Source organism: Misgurnus anguillicaudatus, chromosome 21 (assembly GCF_027580225.2).
Source record: "Misgurnus anguillicaudatus chromosome 21, ASM2758022v2, whole genome shotgun sequence".
NCBI classification, from domain to species: Eukaryota; Metazoa; Chordata; class Actinopteri; order Cypriniformes; family Cobitidae; genus Misgurnus; species Misgurnus anguillicaudatus.
Genome location: NC_073357.2, coordinates 58,272,002 through 58,291,974, shown reverse-complemented (window position 1 = coordinate 58,291,974; position 19,973 = coordinate 58,272,002). Strand labels below are relative to the sequence as shown.

The 19,973-nt window shown below is 37.5% G+C and overlaps 1 protein-coding gene across 1 annotated transcript; it reads right to left on the bottom strand.

Moving 5' to 3' along the window:
- Positions 1-2,394: 2,394 nt before the first annotated feature.
- On the bottom strand, positions 2,395-16,181 carry jph3a (junctophilin 3a). Its single transcript, XM_073859517.1, has 5 exons — positions 14,740-16,181; positions 11,262-12,024; positions 10,718-10,842; positions 6,611-7,866; positions 2,395-4,299 (listed from the first exon to the last, which is right to left on the bottom strand). The coding sequence occupies exons 1-5, from the start codon at positions 15,119-15,121 to the stop codon at positions 4,219-4,221; spliced, it is 2,607 nt and encodes an 868-aa protein (XP_073715618.1). The 5' UTR covers positions 15,122-16,181; the 3' UTR covers positions 2,395-4,218.
- Positions 16,182-19,973: the final 3,792 nt, after the last annotated feature.

Genomic DNA, 19,973 nt, shown 5'->3' with positions numbered 1-19,973 from the left:
GTATGTTTTGTACATTCGGCAGAATTGACAATAAAGTTGACTTTGAAAATATATTTTTCCTTAACAAAATTTAAAAGTTTGTATAAAATTTATAAAGTATAAGTATGGAATGTATAAATATGTATAAAATATAAAATAAGTATATTATTGCAGTTGAAAATACATTTAATTTGAACATTTTAAACCAGTTTTGTTTACAATTTAGTAAAATACAAAGTTTTTCTTACAATGCAACGTTAATATAAATGCTTTAAAACATATTAAGTTTGAAAATACATTTTAAAATATAAAAATTGGGCGAAAATATATATACATTTTTGTAAACATATTTCAAAATATATTTCAATACATAGGCCTATATATATTTTTGGCCATTTTTTATATTTTGAAATATATATATTTTTTTTTAATTGGGGGGCATTAGAGTAATGTTGGATGTATAAACCTGAAATGAAACATTTTAATTTAAATGTATTTGTACTGCAGCAACTTTGACAATACATCTTTTTTCATAGCAGTTTTTCTGGCGTGCAAACCCTAGTGAGTGAGATAAAGGGAACTATAATAAGGAGAACACCCAAGCCAATATGAACATGGAATATATGTAGCAAGAAATAAGAGATAAACCTTATAAAATACAATTTCTTTTTGTCTATTTCTGGGGACCCCCTCGAACCTCCTGAAGGCTCCCTGAACCCATTAATCCAGGTCCCAAAAAACCTTTCTGTCAGAGGTTTAACATTTCTTTCCTACCTTAATATAGTCTGAAAAAAGGTTCTTTACATAATAAAGGTTCAGAATGGAACCAACCTTATAGGAACCCTTATTTCTAAGAGCGTAGTTCAGCACTGTTGCCTTATGAAGCACTATTTTATGTCTTATATTGTCTAACACTATATGGTCCTGGAGCAACGTTGCTTCATTTCAATGTACTGTATATATCACTGAGATGACAATTTGTGACCCTGGAACACAAAACCAGTAATAAGAATTTATAAACAAGTTTAATAAATAAGCTTTCCATTAACATATGGTTTAGGATAGGACACAATTTGGTCGAGATACAACTAGTTGAAAATCTGGAATCTGAGGGTGCAAAAAATCAAAATAGTGAGAAAATTGCCAAAGTTGTCCAAATTAAGTCCTTAGCAACACATATTACTAATTATGATAAATAATTTTTGATATATTTAAGGTATGATATTTACAAAATATCTTCATGGAACATGATTTTTACGTAATAAACAAAATAATAATAATAAAACAATAATGTATTTTTGGCTATTGCTACAAATATACCCACTGTGACTTTTCTGCTCCACGGTCACATATAGGTTCTCTGGTTCCCTAAAATCAACCCACAATCTTTGTTTTGCCAGTGCAGTGCTCTGCTCATTGAGCTACAGGAAAACATTATCGTGTTTGGATTAAAGAGATAATTCACCCAAAAAATGTAATTCTGTCTTTATTTACTTACCCTCACGTTGTCCTTTTGTGTTCAATAGAAAAAAAGAAATTCATACAGGTCTAGAACGACATGAAAACATTAAGACAGATTTTTCATTTTTGGGTGAACTATCCCTTTAAGCAAGGACTAAGCAAGGACCCAGTGGGGTCTTCTGCTGTTGTAGCCCATCTGCCTCAAGGTTGTGCGTGTTGTGGCTTCACAAATGCTTTGCTGCATACCTCGGTTGTAACGAGTGGTTATTTCAGTCAAAGTTGCTCTTCTATCAGCTTGAATCAGTCGTCCCATTCTTCTTTGATCTCTAGCATCAACAAGGCATTTTCGCCTACAGGACTGATGCATTCTGGATGTTTTTCCCTTTTCGCACCATTCTTTGTAAACCCTAGAAATGGTTGTGCGTGAAAATTCCAGTAACTGAGAAATCACCCTATACCATTAGTGTTGACATTCAGGATTTTACAGCTACATTCTACAGCTCATTACAGGTCACGCATAACGACGACGTCGAGCCCCATATATGGAAAAGAAAACGTCAGCGGAAACTGCAAGACGATCAGTCCTGTGGGTTTAATGGTCGCTACGTCAAAATTTAATTTGCAAATGCGGTTATATCTCACATTATTTACTCTTTTTACATAAGTCAAAAACCACCTCAAGCAAGCATAAAAACGTTTATACACTGGGGGATTTTTATTTGAAATTTGGCGTTTCCATCACTGGTTTCTTATGCAATACTTCAAAATGTGCATAAAATCAGTGGGAATCTGTGTGCTTTAAATGCATGCATTTGGCAGTTGCTTTTAGAGATGGCATTCATACTCTACAAATACATTCTCAAATACATGTTGATCACTGTTCATTGTTAAAAAGTGAAAAAAAAAACATAATTTGTGCGTTCCTGTTTCTCATAAAAACCACGTGCCACAGCGTAACCTCAAACATTTTATTAATTTTCCACATAACTTGGAAACAATCTCATAAATCATTGCGTAAGAAAGGGCATGCTTAGGCATGCAATGATCTCACAACATGATGATATCACTGGATGAGTAGTATAAAATATACAATAGCAGTTTATCATTCAATAATTTTGACGATGTCAGTCAGGTCCCATTGAGAAACGTAAGCTGGTATTTTAACACTGCTTTCAGTCCAAATTGTTATCTAAGTTGCTGGACAGAGAGACAGGCAGAAAATCACACAGAGTTAAGAGCAGAAGAGAACAGGCTAACAAACATGCTGTAAAAATCTCCACAGGCTTAGGCTCAGATTTCAAGCCAACTTGATTTGTTCAAAGGTGGGGTTGGATCGAGACGCACCGTTCCACGTGACCTTCATACGAGTACATAACCTGCTCGCTGGGATGGTTTCTCAATTAAAAAAGGCACTCAGCATATCAATGAAAACTTGCAAACTTGTTAAAAGATGTTACACTGTTCAGTAATATAGAATATATTTATATATATATATATATATAGAGAGAGAGAGAGAGAGAGAGAGATATCGAAAGCAGTGGTCATAAGGTAACAGTCTCAAACTGTACGAGCCGACATACACAACCCCTGTCGCACCTCTGTTGTACTTTAATGTCAAACAGCAGATGTGACGTCACACGGTGTACAAGGAAACGCAATGGTTTCTTCAGCAGTGAGTCTGGCATAGCAGTGTTTTAAAGGTGAACATGTTTACGGTGAATCGAAATGAACTACGCGGCTGGATTGTGCTGAAATTTGGTGATTATCCCAATGGAAGGTGGGATCGGTGGGAAGATTTCTCCAGGCCTAACTTATATTCAAAATTCATGAGTATTCATTTGAATGAAAATGCACTATGATGAAGCCCTTTAAGACAGCTTTAACCACAGACCCAACAATCTGGGCACGTAAATGAAAGGGTTGTTTTTTATATGACGTGACTGCAGCGATTATATAGGGCTGTTACCCTGGAATATAGAGGGGGGGGCATGTAGTCTTACTGTGCGTGCACACCGCCAGCGTCTCTTTCAAAGAGGCGTTCCTTATTCTGGTTGCCCAAGTAACAACCGACTTAAGACGGATGACGTGAACTTCACTGCTGCACTCTCATTGGTTATCGCTCCCGAAAGTCACTTGTCATTTGCATAAAGTTAAACCGTTCCCAACTTTGGCGCATAGCTGGACACGCCCACTTCCTGTCGCCAACAGTCGCCAGAAATCACCAAGCTTCCATTAAAATGAATGAGATGGCGTCACTCCGCCGTTGCTAGTCACTGGCAGTGGGCACGCAGCTTTAGTCTAGTTGGTTACATATTCGTGTGAATTGCACCTTACATCAACTAGCTATATTATTTAAGACCATAAGACCAATTTCGCACATCAATCTTCATAGTCCCGCGACTCGGGTTTGATGCGCCTTTTTGAAGAAAATAAATAAATAAATGGGAAGTAGTTTTTTTAAATGGCAAAACATATCATTAAAAAACCTAAACGTGTGTAATACTTCACCCTAGCTCTACAGAATATCGTAAATGGACTTTTATTATGAATCAAAGACAAAATTAAGCGAAGTTAACTAATGGATTATGATGGAATTATATAATAAATCGAACCGTAAAAGAAGTTTACAATATACATGGACTTGCCCAACTTCTTACACAGATATTTACTACGGCAATTTTTGGGTTCCTTATATTAAGACAATGCTAAGTGCGCATTGTGTGCATATCTTAATCTTGATGACAGTGCTGTTTTATTGACATTCTATAGGCCCTATGATTAAATAAAGAAATGGATGAACAAAATGGCTACACCAATGTTAAGTAATATCACCATGACAACCAGGATAGAGCTGGAGCCCTGAAAAACAAAGGAAAGTTTAGTTAGTATATTTCAATATCACATTCAAAAGCTTATATTGACAGTATAATAAAAAGCATCATATATCCATGGTGCGATTTGCTGGGGGGGGTTATACCCCCTCTGATCTTTATATCCCTGCCGTATAGAGGGATCAACTTCCAGAATGACACCGGAAAACAAAAAAGAGGCGAAAAGTCATCAAACAGACTATTTTTTTAGTCTGACGTCTTGACTAAGTAGGCATATACAGCCTATTTATTGTTATATTGAGAGCACGTTGAGTTTTTCTATAAAAAATTGCAATGGACGAGTTATCTCGTCAATTAAGAGAAAACATTTGCCTTAAAAACTTGTTCCTGAGTTTTTATGTTAATCTGTAATACCACGATTATCCACTGATGGCGCACTTACGCAATTTATTAAAAAAATGTAGCAAATTTTTTTAAATTAATTTCACATTCTGTGTATGTTTTTGATCATCGTTCTGAATCTGATCTCTAACAAAAATCCTTTTCAAAGATGCGATTTTTTTACAAAAATGCAAAAAAATCCTATATTTAAGAGTTTATAAGCAGAGAAAAATATATAGATAGGATGAAACAGTTTTTCCCATTTTGTTTGTTTATTGTTAGTTTAAAGCAGAGGGTTTGTTCTTTCATTTGATATATTTGCATGTTTATATATTTTAATAAGAAAATTTTCCTGGAAGGCATTTTGTGAAACATTAGTGAAAATCACAAAAAAAATGCTGCCGGGCAACTTTTCAAAATAAAGGTTGGCGGGGAATGAGGTAATACCCTGAATAATCAATAGAAGCCTGTGATATTCAAGAATATATTTTTAAATCACCCCCTCAGATTTTTTCACAAATCGCACCCTGCATGTATCTCCTTCATTCTTAAACCACTAAATGAATCATTCAGGTCAAACTTAAACTTCTGCGTTAGACCTATGCCACGGGCACTGCCTACTTTGACACGCACCTCACCAAAAAAATTAACTACCATATTTTCCAGACTATAAGTTGCACTTTTTTCGGCTGATCTTGCGACTTCTAGTCAGGCACGACTTGTAATGCAGGGTTCACACCAGACGCGGTAGAGGCGGCAAGCGCGAGTTATTTACATGTTAAGTCAATGCAAAGAGGCGATAAGGCATCCTGCGGCGTGGTACGCAAGGAAGGCGCGGCGCGGATGGCGCGTTCCATGCAAATTGACCATTGCTGCGGGAAACGCGCGAGTTAAAAAATCTTCAGCGGATTTCCGCGTCGCGTTAACCAATCAGGACCTTGCAGTAGTAGTGACATGATTACAGGAAGCGAGCGGAGTCTCAGCGTAGTCGCAGAAGCCCCTCCCATGACGTGAATTTTTCACGTGAATGTCTCGAATGACTAGAATAGCACGTTTCGCCACCTCTACTGCGGCTGGTGTGAATGCACCATAAGTCAGTATGAATTAATTTTGACATATGTAAACCAAGAGACAACATTACCATCAACAGCCGCAAGTGTGCGCTATATGCTGCTCCTGTATTTATGTAAATCAATAAATTCAGTGATGTGGAATGACGAGCCTGCGAACTTGGGGCTCGTTGGTTTATTCTGTTCATTTAGTCTTTTCAGCCTTCCACATGTGTTCTAAATGCTATTGTGTATCATGTAAATAACTGATAATGTTATCTTAACGTACAGACATCTATTCAGCCTGCTGTTCTGTGTGTTATTGTTTAGTTTAATACTTGCCTTTCCAGATTAAATGTCTGTTCTTCGGCTTAGATTCTGTGAAATAATTTTCTAAATAAATACGATGTGTAGTCCATTGCGACTTATATATGTTTTTTCGTCTTCATGGCGCATTTTTGATTGATGCGACTTATACTCAAGGGCGACTTATAGTCCTGAAAATACGGTGCGCAGTAATTCTACACAAGCACTGTGATTGGTCTGCTATAACCCCTTGCTCAGGTCCAAAAAATTCTGGGTCGCTTTTCCATTTGCAACAGTAAAAACAAAAATGGACCAGAAGACACAGCTTGTTGTGTAATAGGGTACACAACAAGCTGCTTCTTCTCCAGCTTTTGCATTGGTAGTGTAGGTCATTCTGCGACCCACTTAGACAGGTATAATCTATTTTATGACTGACCAAAACTATTTTTAAAGAAAATGTACATTTAGAAATACAATACATTGTATTAATGAAAACTGACGTCTACACCGTAGGTCCAACGCATTCTTTAGTTTCCTAAATGTTTGGAGCCATATATATATGTGATATAGCACACATGCACGTAATGCACAATATTTACTTACTGAGTTTGTCTTAATCAGGTTCAAATGCTCCACATCTTGTTCCAGAGTTTCTGGAGAAGATGTTAAAGGGGGTGAAAGAGTAATGTCCCTGTGCAAAGGCCATTCCTCCACATCAACCCCAACATTCAACGTGTCAAGCATCTGCACAGAGTCCATGGACTCCTTCCGGGCTGCCAGACCCCATTCTTTGCCATCGTGGTTTCGCTGACGTAGTCTTTGCAAATTGTGCCCTTGGAGACTCGAGCATTTCGAGTTTTGTTGGGAAATGGAGTCAAGGGGCTGGAACCTCATTTCAATCCGATAATCGTTTTCTCCTCCTTTGTGGGAATCGTTTTCAACAGTCCATCCTGGAGCAGTGCTGTTGGCTCCACGGTCTGACAGCTGGTAGGCATTCACGCTAGACTCGCCGCTCGTGTGATTGGTAAAGGACTTTCTTGGCTTGTGGTTGGAGTGGACATGCTCGTGTTGTTTGCGATACGAGGACGCATGCTCTTGAGGATTGTAATGGTATGAAACGTGAGGTTTTTCATGAGTAAACTCCTTTGGTTTGTGATTGGAGGAAGCATGCTGGTTGGTCTTGTGATTGGATGAATTATGACCCACCGATTTATGATTGGAATATATCTGCATCTGCGGTTTGAACTTGGAAGAGTCGCAGTTAACAGAGTTGTGATTGGATGGTGAACGTTCCCACTCTCTTTCCCTGGAAATTGTACGCTCCCTGGGTTTTTGATTTGAGGAAACATGCTTCCAGGGCTTTTGACCGGAGGACATTTGATCCCGCACTTTGTCCTGAGCCATATGCTCAATGGGCTTGTGATTGGAGGAGCCGTTCTCCCATGGGTGATGGGTTGAGGAGTTTTGCTCATGTCCATTAATTTGACCAATTTCCTCTTCCAGTAAAGAAGGGGTTGTGGAGCGACTGCTCTCCCCTTTGCTTCCCCTTCTGTGGGGATAAACGTCAGTGGTCCAGCTGTTGGCCCCAGATCTCGTGTTGCCTTCCACTAGAACCTGAATCTCAGCACCTCCTTGTTCCTCCACGGCACTCTGGCGCATGAAGCAAGCGTTCCTGGCACGATGGGTAGGTGGGCTGCAGGGGGGCGAGGAGGGGTTGCTCAGTATCGGGCTCAGGTCGGGCGTCTGGGCGGGTGGCGTTGTGTCTGGTGTACAGAGCTCTGGGCTATCTGTGCCGGTGGAGATCACCTCCATGTCTTTCTCTTTTCTGTCCTGATGCTTTGGTCTCTGGCACTCTAATCCTAGAAACAAAAGAAGATTTGAATCAAAATAGGTTTTATTGGCCTAGTAAGACTGCTTTCAGGAGACACTTGAATAAATTATAGAATACAGTCTCCTCTCACAAAATATTTGGACACTTCATTCATCAAATATATGAATGACATTTTCAGGGGTTGTTTAAAGGGGCAATGGCATCTGACTTGTTCCATGTTTAAGTGCTATGATTGGGTCCCCAGTGATTCTATCAACCTAGAAAATGTGAAAAAGATCAACCTTAGTTTTGGTAAACCATTCTCTTAAAGCACATAAGAAAATAGGTCGTTGAAATTTGGCTCTCCTTATGATGTCATAAGGAGCGCTTATTATAATAATACCACCCCTTAATCTGCACTATCCAACCACAGCACTGCCATTTAGTGCAGAGAAAAGCACAATTGAGTTTTAATTGCAACAACCACCATCATTGTGATCAGTGTTGGAATTTCATCAGCTCATTTGCTTTTTAAAGGACACACCCAAAACGGCACATTTTTGCTAACACCTAAAAAGCGGCAATTTTAACATGTTATAATAAATTATTTATATGGTATTTTGAGCTAAAACTTCATATATGTGCTCTGGGGACACAAAGATTTATTTGACATATTAAAAAAGTCTTGTGCCATGGCCCATTTAAGGGTACAAATACCTAAATACCTCCGGGAGCCACTGTATTAGTGTATGTAAAGTATACTCTATGTGCATGTATAGACGGTTTCATCGGACGCGCGTGATACACGTCTGGATCCGAAACTTACTTCTGGTTTCGTTTTTTTAATGGTCTGATTAGTTGCTAAACTGATCTCTTGAACAAATGCCTCGTCTAAAATAACAAATGTTTTGGTTTCCTAGGTAATCTATGTGTTGTTTTTTAGCTTGTTATATAAATAAACTACATTTAAAGAACTTTGTTGTTATTTTTTTTTTCTTAGCGGAGTTTACCGGAAGTTACAGGGGGCCGCGACATCTGCTTGTTTATGTTGTTACTGCTGAAACGGTCTATACAGTAAAAATGCAAAACTATTGGTATCCAAAGGGTTTAAAACAGTTATATTTGAGAGTTTTCCAAGTAATATTTTCAACCTATAATTAACAAAATAATCAATAGTTTGTCTAGATTACAGTTTTGCATACTTAACACTTCTCTCAGTTATCTTCTTGCTATTTTTATTTCACTGTCTGCTTCAACTCTTTTCAATACATTTTAAAAAAGATGTGATAAAATTTTAGCTTTGTAAGAAATATATATACATGCATGTATAATTTTGTAATTATAAAAATTTAAAAATAGATGTATATATTAAAAATAAAAAATAATTAAAAATTTATATACACATGAAGATATTTGTTAAATATATACATGCATGTTATTTAGAATTATTAAACACAGTACATTATATGATGTAAACTAAAACTTTTATTTTGCAAAAGATCAGTTGCGATTAATTGTTTTGCAGCCCTGAAAGAAATGCACTACTTTGTGTAATATTGTAATATGTGATAATGCTTTAGTTTTGGAAAATCAATTTAAATTATAATAAAATACATTTAAAAAAATCATTTAAAAGCATTAATTATAAAAGGCAAAATGCAAAAAATAGATAAAGACGGTTTCATCAGACGCACGAGATAAACGTCTGGATCCGAACTTTACTTCCGGTTTCATTTTTTTGCTTGATCTCTTGAACAAATGCCTCGTCGAAATTTATAGAGCTGTGCAAAAATATCGATACAAATAAAATATTTTGATCTCTAATATCGATATTTTAGAACACGTCAAATCCCTCTGTGTGCATCAAACGGCTTCCTCTGCCGCCAATGTCTCAGAAGTTAGAGGGAGTGACAAAATGTCAGAAAATTTAAAAACTTGTTCAGCTCTATTTTTTTAAATTTTTGATAAAAAAAGAAAAAAGAATTGCAATGTATTGCAACATGCAACGCATTGCACCGCGATACGTATCGTATCATGACACATGTATCGTGATACGTATCGTATCGGGAGGCCCTTGCCAATACCCAGCCCTATCTATGTGTGGTTTTTTTGCTTGTTATATAAATAAACTACGTTTAAAGAACTTTGTTGCTATTTATTCTTAGTGGAGTTTACCGGAAGTTACGTGCGGACCGTAGATTTTTTTAATTAATTTTTCTCACTTTGTTCACAGTTGATAAAGCTTACATTTTTGAAGTGTTAACAATTAAAGTCATTTTTAAGTAAATCCAACTTTCACGTTTTATAGTGCAGTAAAAAAACCATTTAGATCATAAAAAAAAACAAATTCAGTAAAAGTGTGTCTGAACCTGCACTGTATTGACATAGCTACGTTCCTGCATTGTTTATATAATAGTGAATGATTATGTGCCAACAGTGGTGGCCGGTGACTTCTCTTCCAAGGGGCGGGAATTCAAAATATGTGTTTGGTGCGTCAAGTGAACCTATTTGCGTCATGTCAAAATACGTGCCTGCTGCACATGCGTCGAAACGGTTTATAATAAAAGAGATGCTCACGTTCACAAAATACTTGCAAGACGCTAACTTGACACTAAATTCTGATTACACATGAGATTAAGCGAGTATCTGACAAACGCAGATACTCGTGCTCTTTTGACATAAACCCCTTCGAAGGGCCTGCAGCAGGCTCGTAATTTGAAATGACACGTGATGCACATAGATTCACATGATGTGCCAAATAAATACATATTTTGACATGACGAGCAACACACATGACGGGTTAAATACATGTTTTGACAAGCTTTGCATTGTGCGCCTTCAAAAAAGAAGTCACTGGCCGCCACATGGGTAGGCCTACTAACTGTTTTTTATTGACTCACCGTTCCCATAGTGATGGAAAGAGGGCGATAGTTCTTTGGCAATGATCCTGGCCAGACGACACTCCTCCATAGATCTCAGTGCGACTCCTTCCGCAGCCTCACACTTTCCTCTAGCGTGGCTCATTCTGCAGGAAAAGTTTGATGAAACATTAAAACAACACATGACAGTTTTTAAACTGTGCTTCTTCCTTTGGGACACTGACAGGTTATCTGATTACACAGTTTTCTTCAAACACTAACTGAAGTTTGTGTCACCCGTGAGCAGGCCCATGCGGACTCTGCACCTGTAGAATTCCACCAAATTTATGGTTATATTTATCAAATTTTAATATGCCTTCAAACAATAATTAGACTGTCCTTAACTGAGTTTAATACATTTAAGTATTTAAGCCCATTCCATAGGATTCCCTTCAAAATTTGCACATAAACCTGTTGTACCCATGGAGCAGACTTGAAGGGGTCTTAGTAGTTTCTTCTTCATATTGTAATCTCTAGATCTAATTGCAAGAATTTGTGATGAAAAATGGATCGCATGATGTCTTACCTGGACATTGCGATCTCAGCTTTCTGCTTGGCTACGTCCGCAGCTTTGTTAGCAGCTTCGACGGCGCGATCCACCTTCTCACGGATTTTGCTGGTGCGCAGTGGTATTAGGTTTTTCCTCTTGCCACTCACCAGAATGTTCTGCTTGTATTTTCCCTCTTCCTTTGTTCCATCAGGGAAGGTGGTACATCCATAGCCATGCCTCTTGTTCCCAAACCACTCACCTTCATAACGAAGCCCATCAGAGCGATGGCTTACGCCCCACCCCGACCTCATATCGTGTCTCCATTCGCCAGCATATGTTTCGGTCACAGTGGCATCCACGCTTCCACTTGCCTCCGTGTCGCCCAAGCTCACGTTGGAGTTGATGTCCGAGGCGGCCGAGCTGACCGTGCTCATGCCTGCCTCGCTGCAAAACGAACTCTGTTTGCTTAACTGGCTGGCCAGGGAGCTCTTGGATTCAGATCTCCGCAACTTTAAACCGCTCAGTATGGACTGTCGGAAGCGTCCTTTCCTCTTCCTGTGCCTGTCTGTATCGTTGTAAGCGCAAAGTACAAAACCACTACGGCCCACCGGACTCCCGGATACCCCGCTGACACCGGAGCCATCTTCCGGAGTGGGGGCCCCTTCGCTGTGATCGGATCGAAGGGAATTTATGGATGTGCACATGGGGGAGAAGATGATGGCTGCCATGCCATAAGGCACACTCTGTCGCACACCATAGCCATGGCGCATGCCGCTTAGCCACTGGCCCTGGTATGTGCCTGCCAGAGGAACAGACATAGATGTAAAAGTGTGAATCCTATACAGCAAGCACAAAATATTTGATCTTTTAAGTTAGTACTAGTTTTCACTCTATTAAAATAATGTCAAGCTGTGCTAGACTCTAAAAAATGCTTTGGGTCAAAAAGGAACGAGCCGAGCCCCTTGGGTTGTAATTTAACCAATGCTGGGTTGTTTTAACCAATTGTTGGGTGAAATATAAACATGTTCGGGTTTTTGGTGTATTCTATTAACTACATATTTTCTATTAATAATTTACATAAATATATAAATGCATGAATGTTCCTGCAACTAGTAACACAAAGCTCATGGGTTCTATCCTAAGAAATACACAAACTACAAAATGTATAAATGTATTTGTAAATAATAAATAAATGATGTGGCTTGGGATAAAAGCATCTGCCAAATGCATAAAATACATACATATATGAAAACAGGGAAAGTTAAAGTGTCAATCTTTTAATTTTTTATATAATATTTTGTTGACAATAAGATATAAAATGTGCAAATGGAAAGAAATTAATTTTTTTAAGTTTAAAGAAATACTTTTATAAAACAAATTCTGATAATTTACTTCATATAGTGGACCTCAACAGTTTTCAGTTTTAATGCAGCATCAAAGCGCTTTAAACAATCCCAAACGAGGCTTAAGGGTCTAATCTAGTGAATGCTTGTCATTTTAGTAAAAAAAATGTAAACCACAACTTCTCGTCTTGCATTTGCCGTGTGACGCGCCAGCATGACCATACGTATTATGTAATCACGGCGAAAGGTCACGCATGATGTATGCGAAACTACTGTTCCAGTGTTTACATCAAAAAACGTTTTGGTGTAGTAAAATATATTAGATTAAACCTCATTATTTCTACATAGCAATATTAACATTTATTGAGAACCAAAATGTAGTAAAATTAAAGTAAAATTATAAATTAATACACAATTAATTAATGTACAACATGTGTGGGAATAGTAAGTCGTATTATATATTTTCTTGCATTATTTAACTGTTTTATAGTCAATGCAGTAAATATTTATTAAAAAAAATAGCGTGTTCAAGTTTATTTAAAAAATCTGAGTTCATTTAACTTAAGGGTATAAAATCCATTAAACTAAAACATTCAAGTGAAATGAACTTAAAATTATCAGTACATTTTAAAAAAGCAGTAAATTTTACTTTAAAAAGTTTGTGCAAATTGTTACAAAGATTATATTAAGTACATTTTACAAGTTGTTTTTAAGTGTGGGAAAAGAGAACAATTCCGACGTTGTTGTATGTGGAATGATACCAATTAATGTCTTTGTGTTAGTTTGTTGTTTAAAATCACATATGTAATGTTTTTTTTTTGGGGGGGGGGCGAAATTTGCAATGGGTTGCTAGATAAGACCCTTATTCCTCATTTGGGATTGTTTAGAGCCCTTTGAAGCATTAAAACTGTAAACTGTTGAGATCCACTAAAGTCCACTATATGGAGAAAAATCCTGAAATGTTTTTCTTAAAAAAAAAAACGTAATATCTTCTCCACTGAACAAAGAAAGACATAAACATCTTGGATGGCATGGGGGTGAGTAAATTATCAGATTTTTTATAAAAGTGGAATATTCCTTTAATCAATTTCATGTCAACTATCTTTTTATCTTGACTAGTAATGAGTTGCTATAACCAATTAAATAAAGTTAAAATACACCAAGCTAGTTACCAACTCCTAAGCTTCTTATTAGTCAAGATAAGATAAGTTGAAATGTCTTGTAAAACCAAGTTGACAATACTTCAAAATATAAGGCAACCAGGATTTTACATCAAATTTCTACACTAAATAGTTCAATTACAAAAGTAACATTCATTTAATTTCACATAGTGTCATTTTTTTAATTTCATATAATTTTCAGAGAATCAGATATAAATGTGAAATGAAAGACAGATCCTATTTTATGCCAAAATAGCTATTTTTAAAACAGTTAGAAAATAAAAGTATGTATATGGTATGCTCATATTCTTGGAGTTACTGTATATCTATTTCAGCATCTTTTATAAAGTAACCTAAATAACATTAACTGATATTTATAAAGAAAATAGTGATGGTAACTGTCCAAGGTGCTGAAATGTCTGAGTGACAGATCTCACAATCGCTAAATGATCTTTCAACAATATAAAGTCTCTGTTTAGTTCAAGACTCATTTTTTTAAGGATATAATACCTTTTGATCATGTCTAGCTTTGCATTTAAGTCAAACGATTTAAAGGGAAAGGAGGTGTGTCATGTCACATGATCATCAATTTTGTTTCCAAACAAATCTGCCAGTATTTGCTGGCATGATTCATGATAGTAGTGCTATCTTTCTGCATTATTTATAAACAGTCATCAATGAGCGCCTCACAAGGCCGTGAAACAGCCAATCAGCGATCAGAGCCAAACAACCTTTAGTGACATATGGATTCACTGTCAGTGGGTTTCCATGGCAATTTACTTTACAGATGCATCTGTGGTTCAGATACCACGGGGAATATTAGCTCATACAGTGACAATCTATCTTTTAAATCAATGCTATGCTTTAAACACCATGTTTTAATTATTTTCACAATTGCACACAACTAAGGGAGTCATATAAAGTAATCGTAAAATTATCCCCCCCCCCAGTGTTTGCATGCAAAAGATGTTTTAAGGCAACGGGATAAATAGGGTGTCATTTGATTCTTACCTCCATCAGTGTAGGTCTCCAAGCCGTAGCCATCCTGTAAGCCATTGCTCCAGGTGCCCTCGTAACAAGAACCACTGCTGGTGCTTTCCAACTTTCCATACCTCCCCTTGAACCCCTGTGTCCATTCCCCCTTGTATTCCCACCTCCCTTTGCTTTCCACACCGATGCCATGCCTTTTTCCCTGCGCCCAGGTCCCTTTGTAACTGTTCCCGCTGGGCCACGTGTAAACTCCGAGAACTTCAAATCCATGGCTCCAGGCCCCCGCGTATTCGCCCTGACCCTGGGGCCCCGTGCAGACCCCACGGCCATGCGCCTTGCCCTGTTCCCACCCTCCACAGTACGACCCCCCATCATCAAAGTCAAACCTGCCTCCAGTGGACATGCATGAAACAGGTTTTGGCAAATCTTCAGAACGTCAAGCGGAGCAAGAAAAAAGCGACCTGCGAGCAAACTAGGAAGACTGATAAAGTGGACAGAAGAGTCCTTCAAGTAGATCTGAAACGTATTGAAAAAACAGTGCTTTCGAGTCCAAAAAATTTAAAGGGGTGAAAACGAATGAGCCAGGCTACTGTCCCGGTGTTATAGCTCCTGCCTGTTTGTGCATGGCCTTCGCTCACGAATGTCTTTTTTACGCATGCTACTTCCGACAGGCATGCAGTTGGCAAGCTTCTCCCTTTCTCGCCGCACGGTCCCAGCAGGCTGAGGCGCACAGCCGCGCTCCGTGTTTCCTGCGTGGAGATCGGCAGGCAAGCGAGGCCTAGTTTTTTTCCACAGCCACGCAGATCCACACAGCAGCAGCATTGATACGCTCAATCATACGTTACACGGCCCCAAACATACCGCACCTGCTGGCAAAAAAATTTAGTGAATCCGTATCCAAGATGCATGGAGGATGCTCAGACGTCCCTCTAGATCATGTTTTCAACAGTATTTCCTCTGTAATGCATTCAATCTGGCACAGCATTTTTTCTGATGCTGCTCTCTCTCTCTTCTCTCCCTCTCTCCCTTCTCGTTTCTCTTCTGCGCTCCTGCTGTGGTACGGAGGTGAAGCTTTTTTCCTGGAAGACTGGTGAAAAGCATCAAGGATCAGCTGAATCCTGCTCTTTGGTCCTCTCCACATTCATGTTTGTTTGCATATTCGAAGGTGTGCATCAGTGATGGTCTGAAGCCATATGATGCTCACTGTCTCTAGAAAATGCTCATTACAGGACTGTTCCACCCCAACCCATTCCCCTCCCCCACTCATGTTCTCCTTGTTTTTCTTAAAGGGATAGATGCAATGAAAGTCATATGCATACAATGGCTTTCATAATGGTCTATGTTTATATCAGCCATCCATCACATCCCTTATGAGATTTTAATGATAACTGCTTGGTGTAATGTCTCATTTTCTTTGTTTTAAAGGAGCATCGTCCAGCAGCATTATTATTTGTAGACATGACAAAAATGCACTCTGGAAATTTGTGTAAACCGTCTGCACAGTCTGAAAAAAAAAGTGTGCATTAAAAACATATTTAAATAAAAATGTTTAATTCTTATTTTATACAAGAGGATATAACAGGTAATACTTTACAATAATGTTTTATTGTTTAATGCATTAGCTAACATGAACAATAAACAATACTACAGCATTTATTAATCTTGGTTCAGGTTAATTTTAGGATTTACTAATAGATTTATAAAATCAAAAGTTATAACGATTAACATAGTTAATGCACAATAAACTAACATGAACATATTATATATATGAAGAGTTTCGTTGCAAAACGAGATAACCACCATTTTTTTAATTGCTCAGAAATCTCGTTTTTTAGTTGTGCATTCCAATTAATTTCAATGCAACTGCAGTTGGTTTGTTTTGATTTAAACCTTCATAACTTAAAAATACAGCTAAGTAGCACCATAAAACAAAATAATAACATGATAACATAATAATAAACATGTTTTGTCAAAAATGTAAAAAAATGGATTTATCTCGTTTTGCAACTAAACTCATATATATGAACAATATTATATATATATATATATATGAACAATATATTTATAATTATAACATTACACTGTAAAAAAATGCTGTAATAATGCAGCTGGTTTCCAGTAACCTACTGTAGATTTTACATTAATATTATTTACTGGCAACAGTTTGTTCAAAGTTAAATGAACATGAAACATTTTCAGTCTTTATCTTTTACAGCAAGTTACTGCCAACCAGCTGCATTAATACAGCATTTTTTTACAGTGTAATGTTACAATTATAATTATTTTAAATTTATCTGAATACCGTATACTATTTACATGTATGTTTTTAGGTAAAATTATATTTTGTTTCATTCTGTGAATTATAGAAACCATTTTATTTTTAAATATCGTTCTTATCTGCAGAAAATGAAATAAGGACAACTGGTCAATAGGACTGTGCGATACTGAGGTGGTGTGTTGCTGTATTGAGGGGTGGGGATACGATATCATGCTAAGTAATGGCGTAAACAATATGCAATACGGTTAAAAAAAAATCAATTTAAATTGCAATCCAATATATTTTAAACATTTTAATAACCAACATATGATTAATATTTCAGGGAAATAAAAGCATCACAACAAACTTCTGAGGTGAACAGCCATGTTTTAGTGTTAAATAAAACAAATCAGACATTTTTACAACACAAACAAACAAACAAACACTATTATGTGTATTTGCATACACACACATATCCCAACTAACATCCATGTACAAGATACTATTTATTGCAAACTATTGTGATACCCACATTGTGATATGCACATTTGCAATATTACGGTCATTTCTGTATATTACGCATCTCTACTGGTCAAAATAACAAAAAAGTTGTAATGTTCTGTACACCTTGACTACTTTAAAGAAAACAAGTTCATATTTATTTTTTAACAACATGTTTTTTACATGTATTTAAGATTAGAAACACGGTACACTTTACAGTAAGGGTGTATTTGTTAACAATAGTAAATGCATTTGATAACATGAACAAACAATGAACAATATAATTTTCACCTAAAAGATATTTTATCGCTACATTGTCTCAGATGTTGACGTGTTTGTCCTGTGGTGGCTACTGTAGCTTCACTAAGCGCTTCGAAAGGGAGCGGTGAGCTGTGGACTGAGCCGCTGGTTGCAAATCACAAGTTCACTAAATCCAGATAAACATCTACACACTGGACCTTTAAGTGGCAAATGACTATACTTTATACCACAGAGATGTTAAATGCTTTAATCTCATTGGTTAAGAAACGTTCTACGAGTGTGCATTTTTTTTCATTCAACCTACACCTATGAAGTAGTTCCAGGTCTGTTGACCGCATTACAGTTCACTACGCCCAGTTTAACTGAAATACATTTTTTACAAATAAACCATAAATATAAAGTGGTGGCCAAAATTATTAGAACACGTGACAGATCAAAAAAACCTCAGAAAAGAACTCCAAAGCATGATTTTTAAGAGGGACTTCACATAACAAGGAAGACATTAGCCTGTTTTGAGGACAGTGAAAACAGCGCTATACAGATAAGTAAATTGTGTGAAAAATACCGCGTTTTTTTTACACGTGAAACATGAACATGTGTTATATTGCCCACTATAAACACAATCAAAGCTTCAAAATCACAGACAGAACGGGAGCTTTAAAGGGACACTCCACTTTTTTTGAAAACATACTCATTTTCCAGCTCTCCCAGAGCTAAAGGAACATTCCATCTTCTTAAACTAAAAATCCAGACAATTTACTCACCACCATGTCATCCAAAATGTTGATGTCTTTCTTTGTTCAGTCGAGAAGAAATTATGTTTTTTGAGGAAAACATTGCAGGATTTTTCTCATTTTAATGGACTTTAATAGACACCAACAATCAACATTTAACTCAACACGCAACAGTTTTTTTCAACAGAGTTTCAAAAGACTATAAACGTTCCCAAACGAGGCATAAGGGTCTTATCTAGCGAAACGATTGTCATTTTTGACAAGAAAAATAAAAAAATATGCTCTTTTAAACCACAACTTTTCGTCTAGGTCCGGTCCAGCGCGAACTAACATAAATGCGTAGTGACGTAGGGAGGTCACGTGTTACATATATAAAACGCACATTTGCGGACCATTGTAAACAATAAACTGACACAAAGACATTAATTAGTATCAGTTGACATACAACAACGTAGGAACGGTCCTATTTCAACACACTTTTAAACACTGGGGCAGAGTTTCGCGTTCGTCTTCTGTGACCTCTTGGCGTCATGACGTTTTGCGTGGGGTCACCTGGCGTATCATGATTAGATCTAGACGAGAAGTTGTGCTTTAAAAGTGCATATTTGTTATTTTTATTGTCAAAAATGACAATCGTTTTGCTAGATAAGACCCCTATGCCTCGCCTGGGACCGTCCACAGTCCTCTGAAACTCCGCTGAAAAAAACCGCCACGTGTTGAGTCAAGTGCCAATTGTTGCCGTCCACTAAAGTCCAACAAAATGAGAAAAATCCTGCAATGCTTTCCCCAAAAAACACAACTTCCTCTCGACCGAACAAAGAAAGACATCAACACCCTGGACGACATGGTGGTGAGCAAACCATCTGGATTTTTCCCTCAAGAAAATTGAATATTACCTTAAGCATTTGATTCTTACCATCCTGGAATCCATTCAGCCGATCTCCGGGTCACTTCTAGCATAGCTCAGGACAATGCACTGAATCTGACTTGACCATTAGCATCGCGCTAAAAAAATAAAGAGTTTCGATATTTTTCCCATTCAAAACTTGACCCCTCTGTAGCTACACCGTGCACCAAGCAGCAGGCCTAGTGATACTACGCACTGTCCAAAAATACTCCCTTTGGTTACTTTCAATAGCAAGGGAATATTTTCGAGCAGTGCGCAACATCACTACGCCTGCCGCAGCCATGTTACATCAGCAAAGTCCTTGATTATTACGCAAGAATGAGAGTATAGTTCCTAGCCATATCTGCCTAGAAAATCACAACTTTTATTTTTCCGTCGGTCTTAGTACACGATGTAACTACAGAAGAGTCAAGCTCCAAATAGGAAAAACATCAAAATTTGATTATTTTTAGCGCGATGCCAACGGTCCAATCAGATCCAAAGGACTGTGCCAAGCTATGCTAAAAGTGCTAGCGTCAGACCCGGAGATCAGCTGAATGGACTCCAAAACGGCAAGAACCAAATGTTTAACTCTAGGGGAGTTAACTCTAAGTCC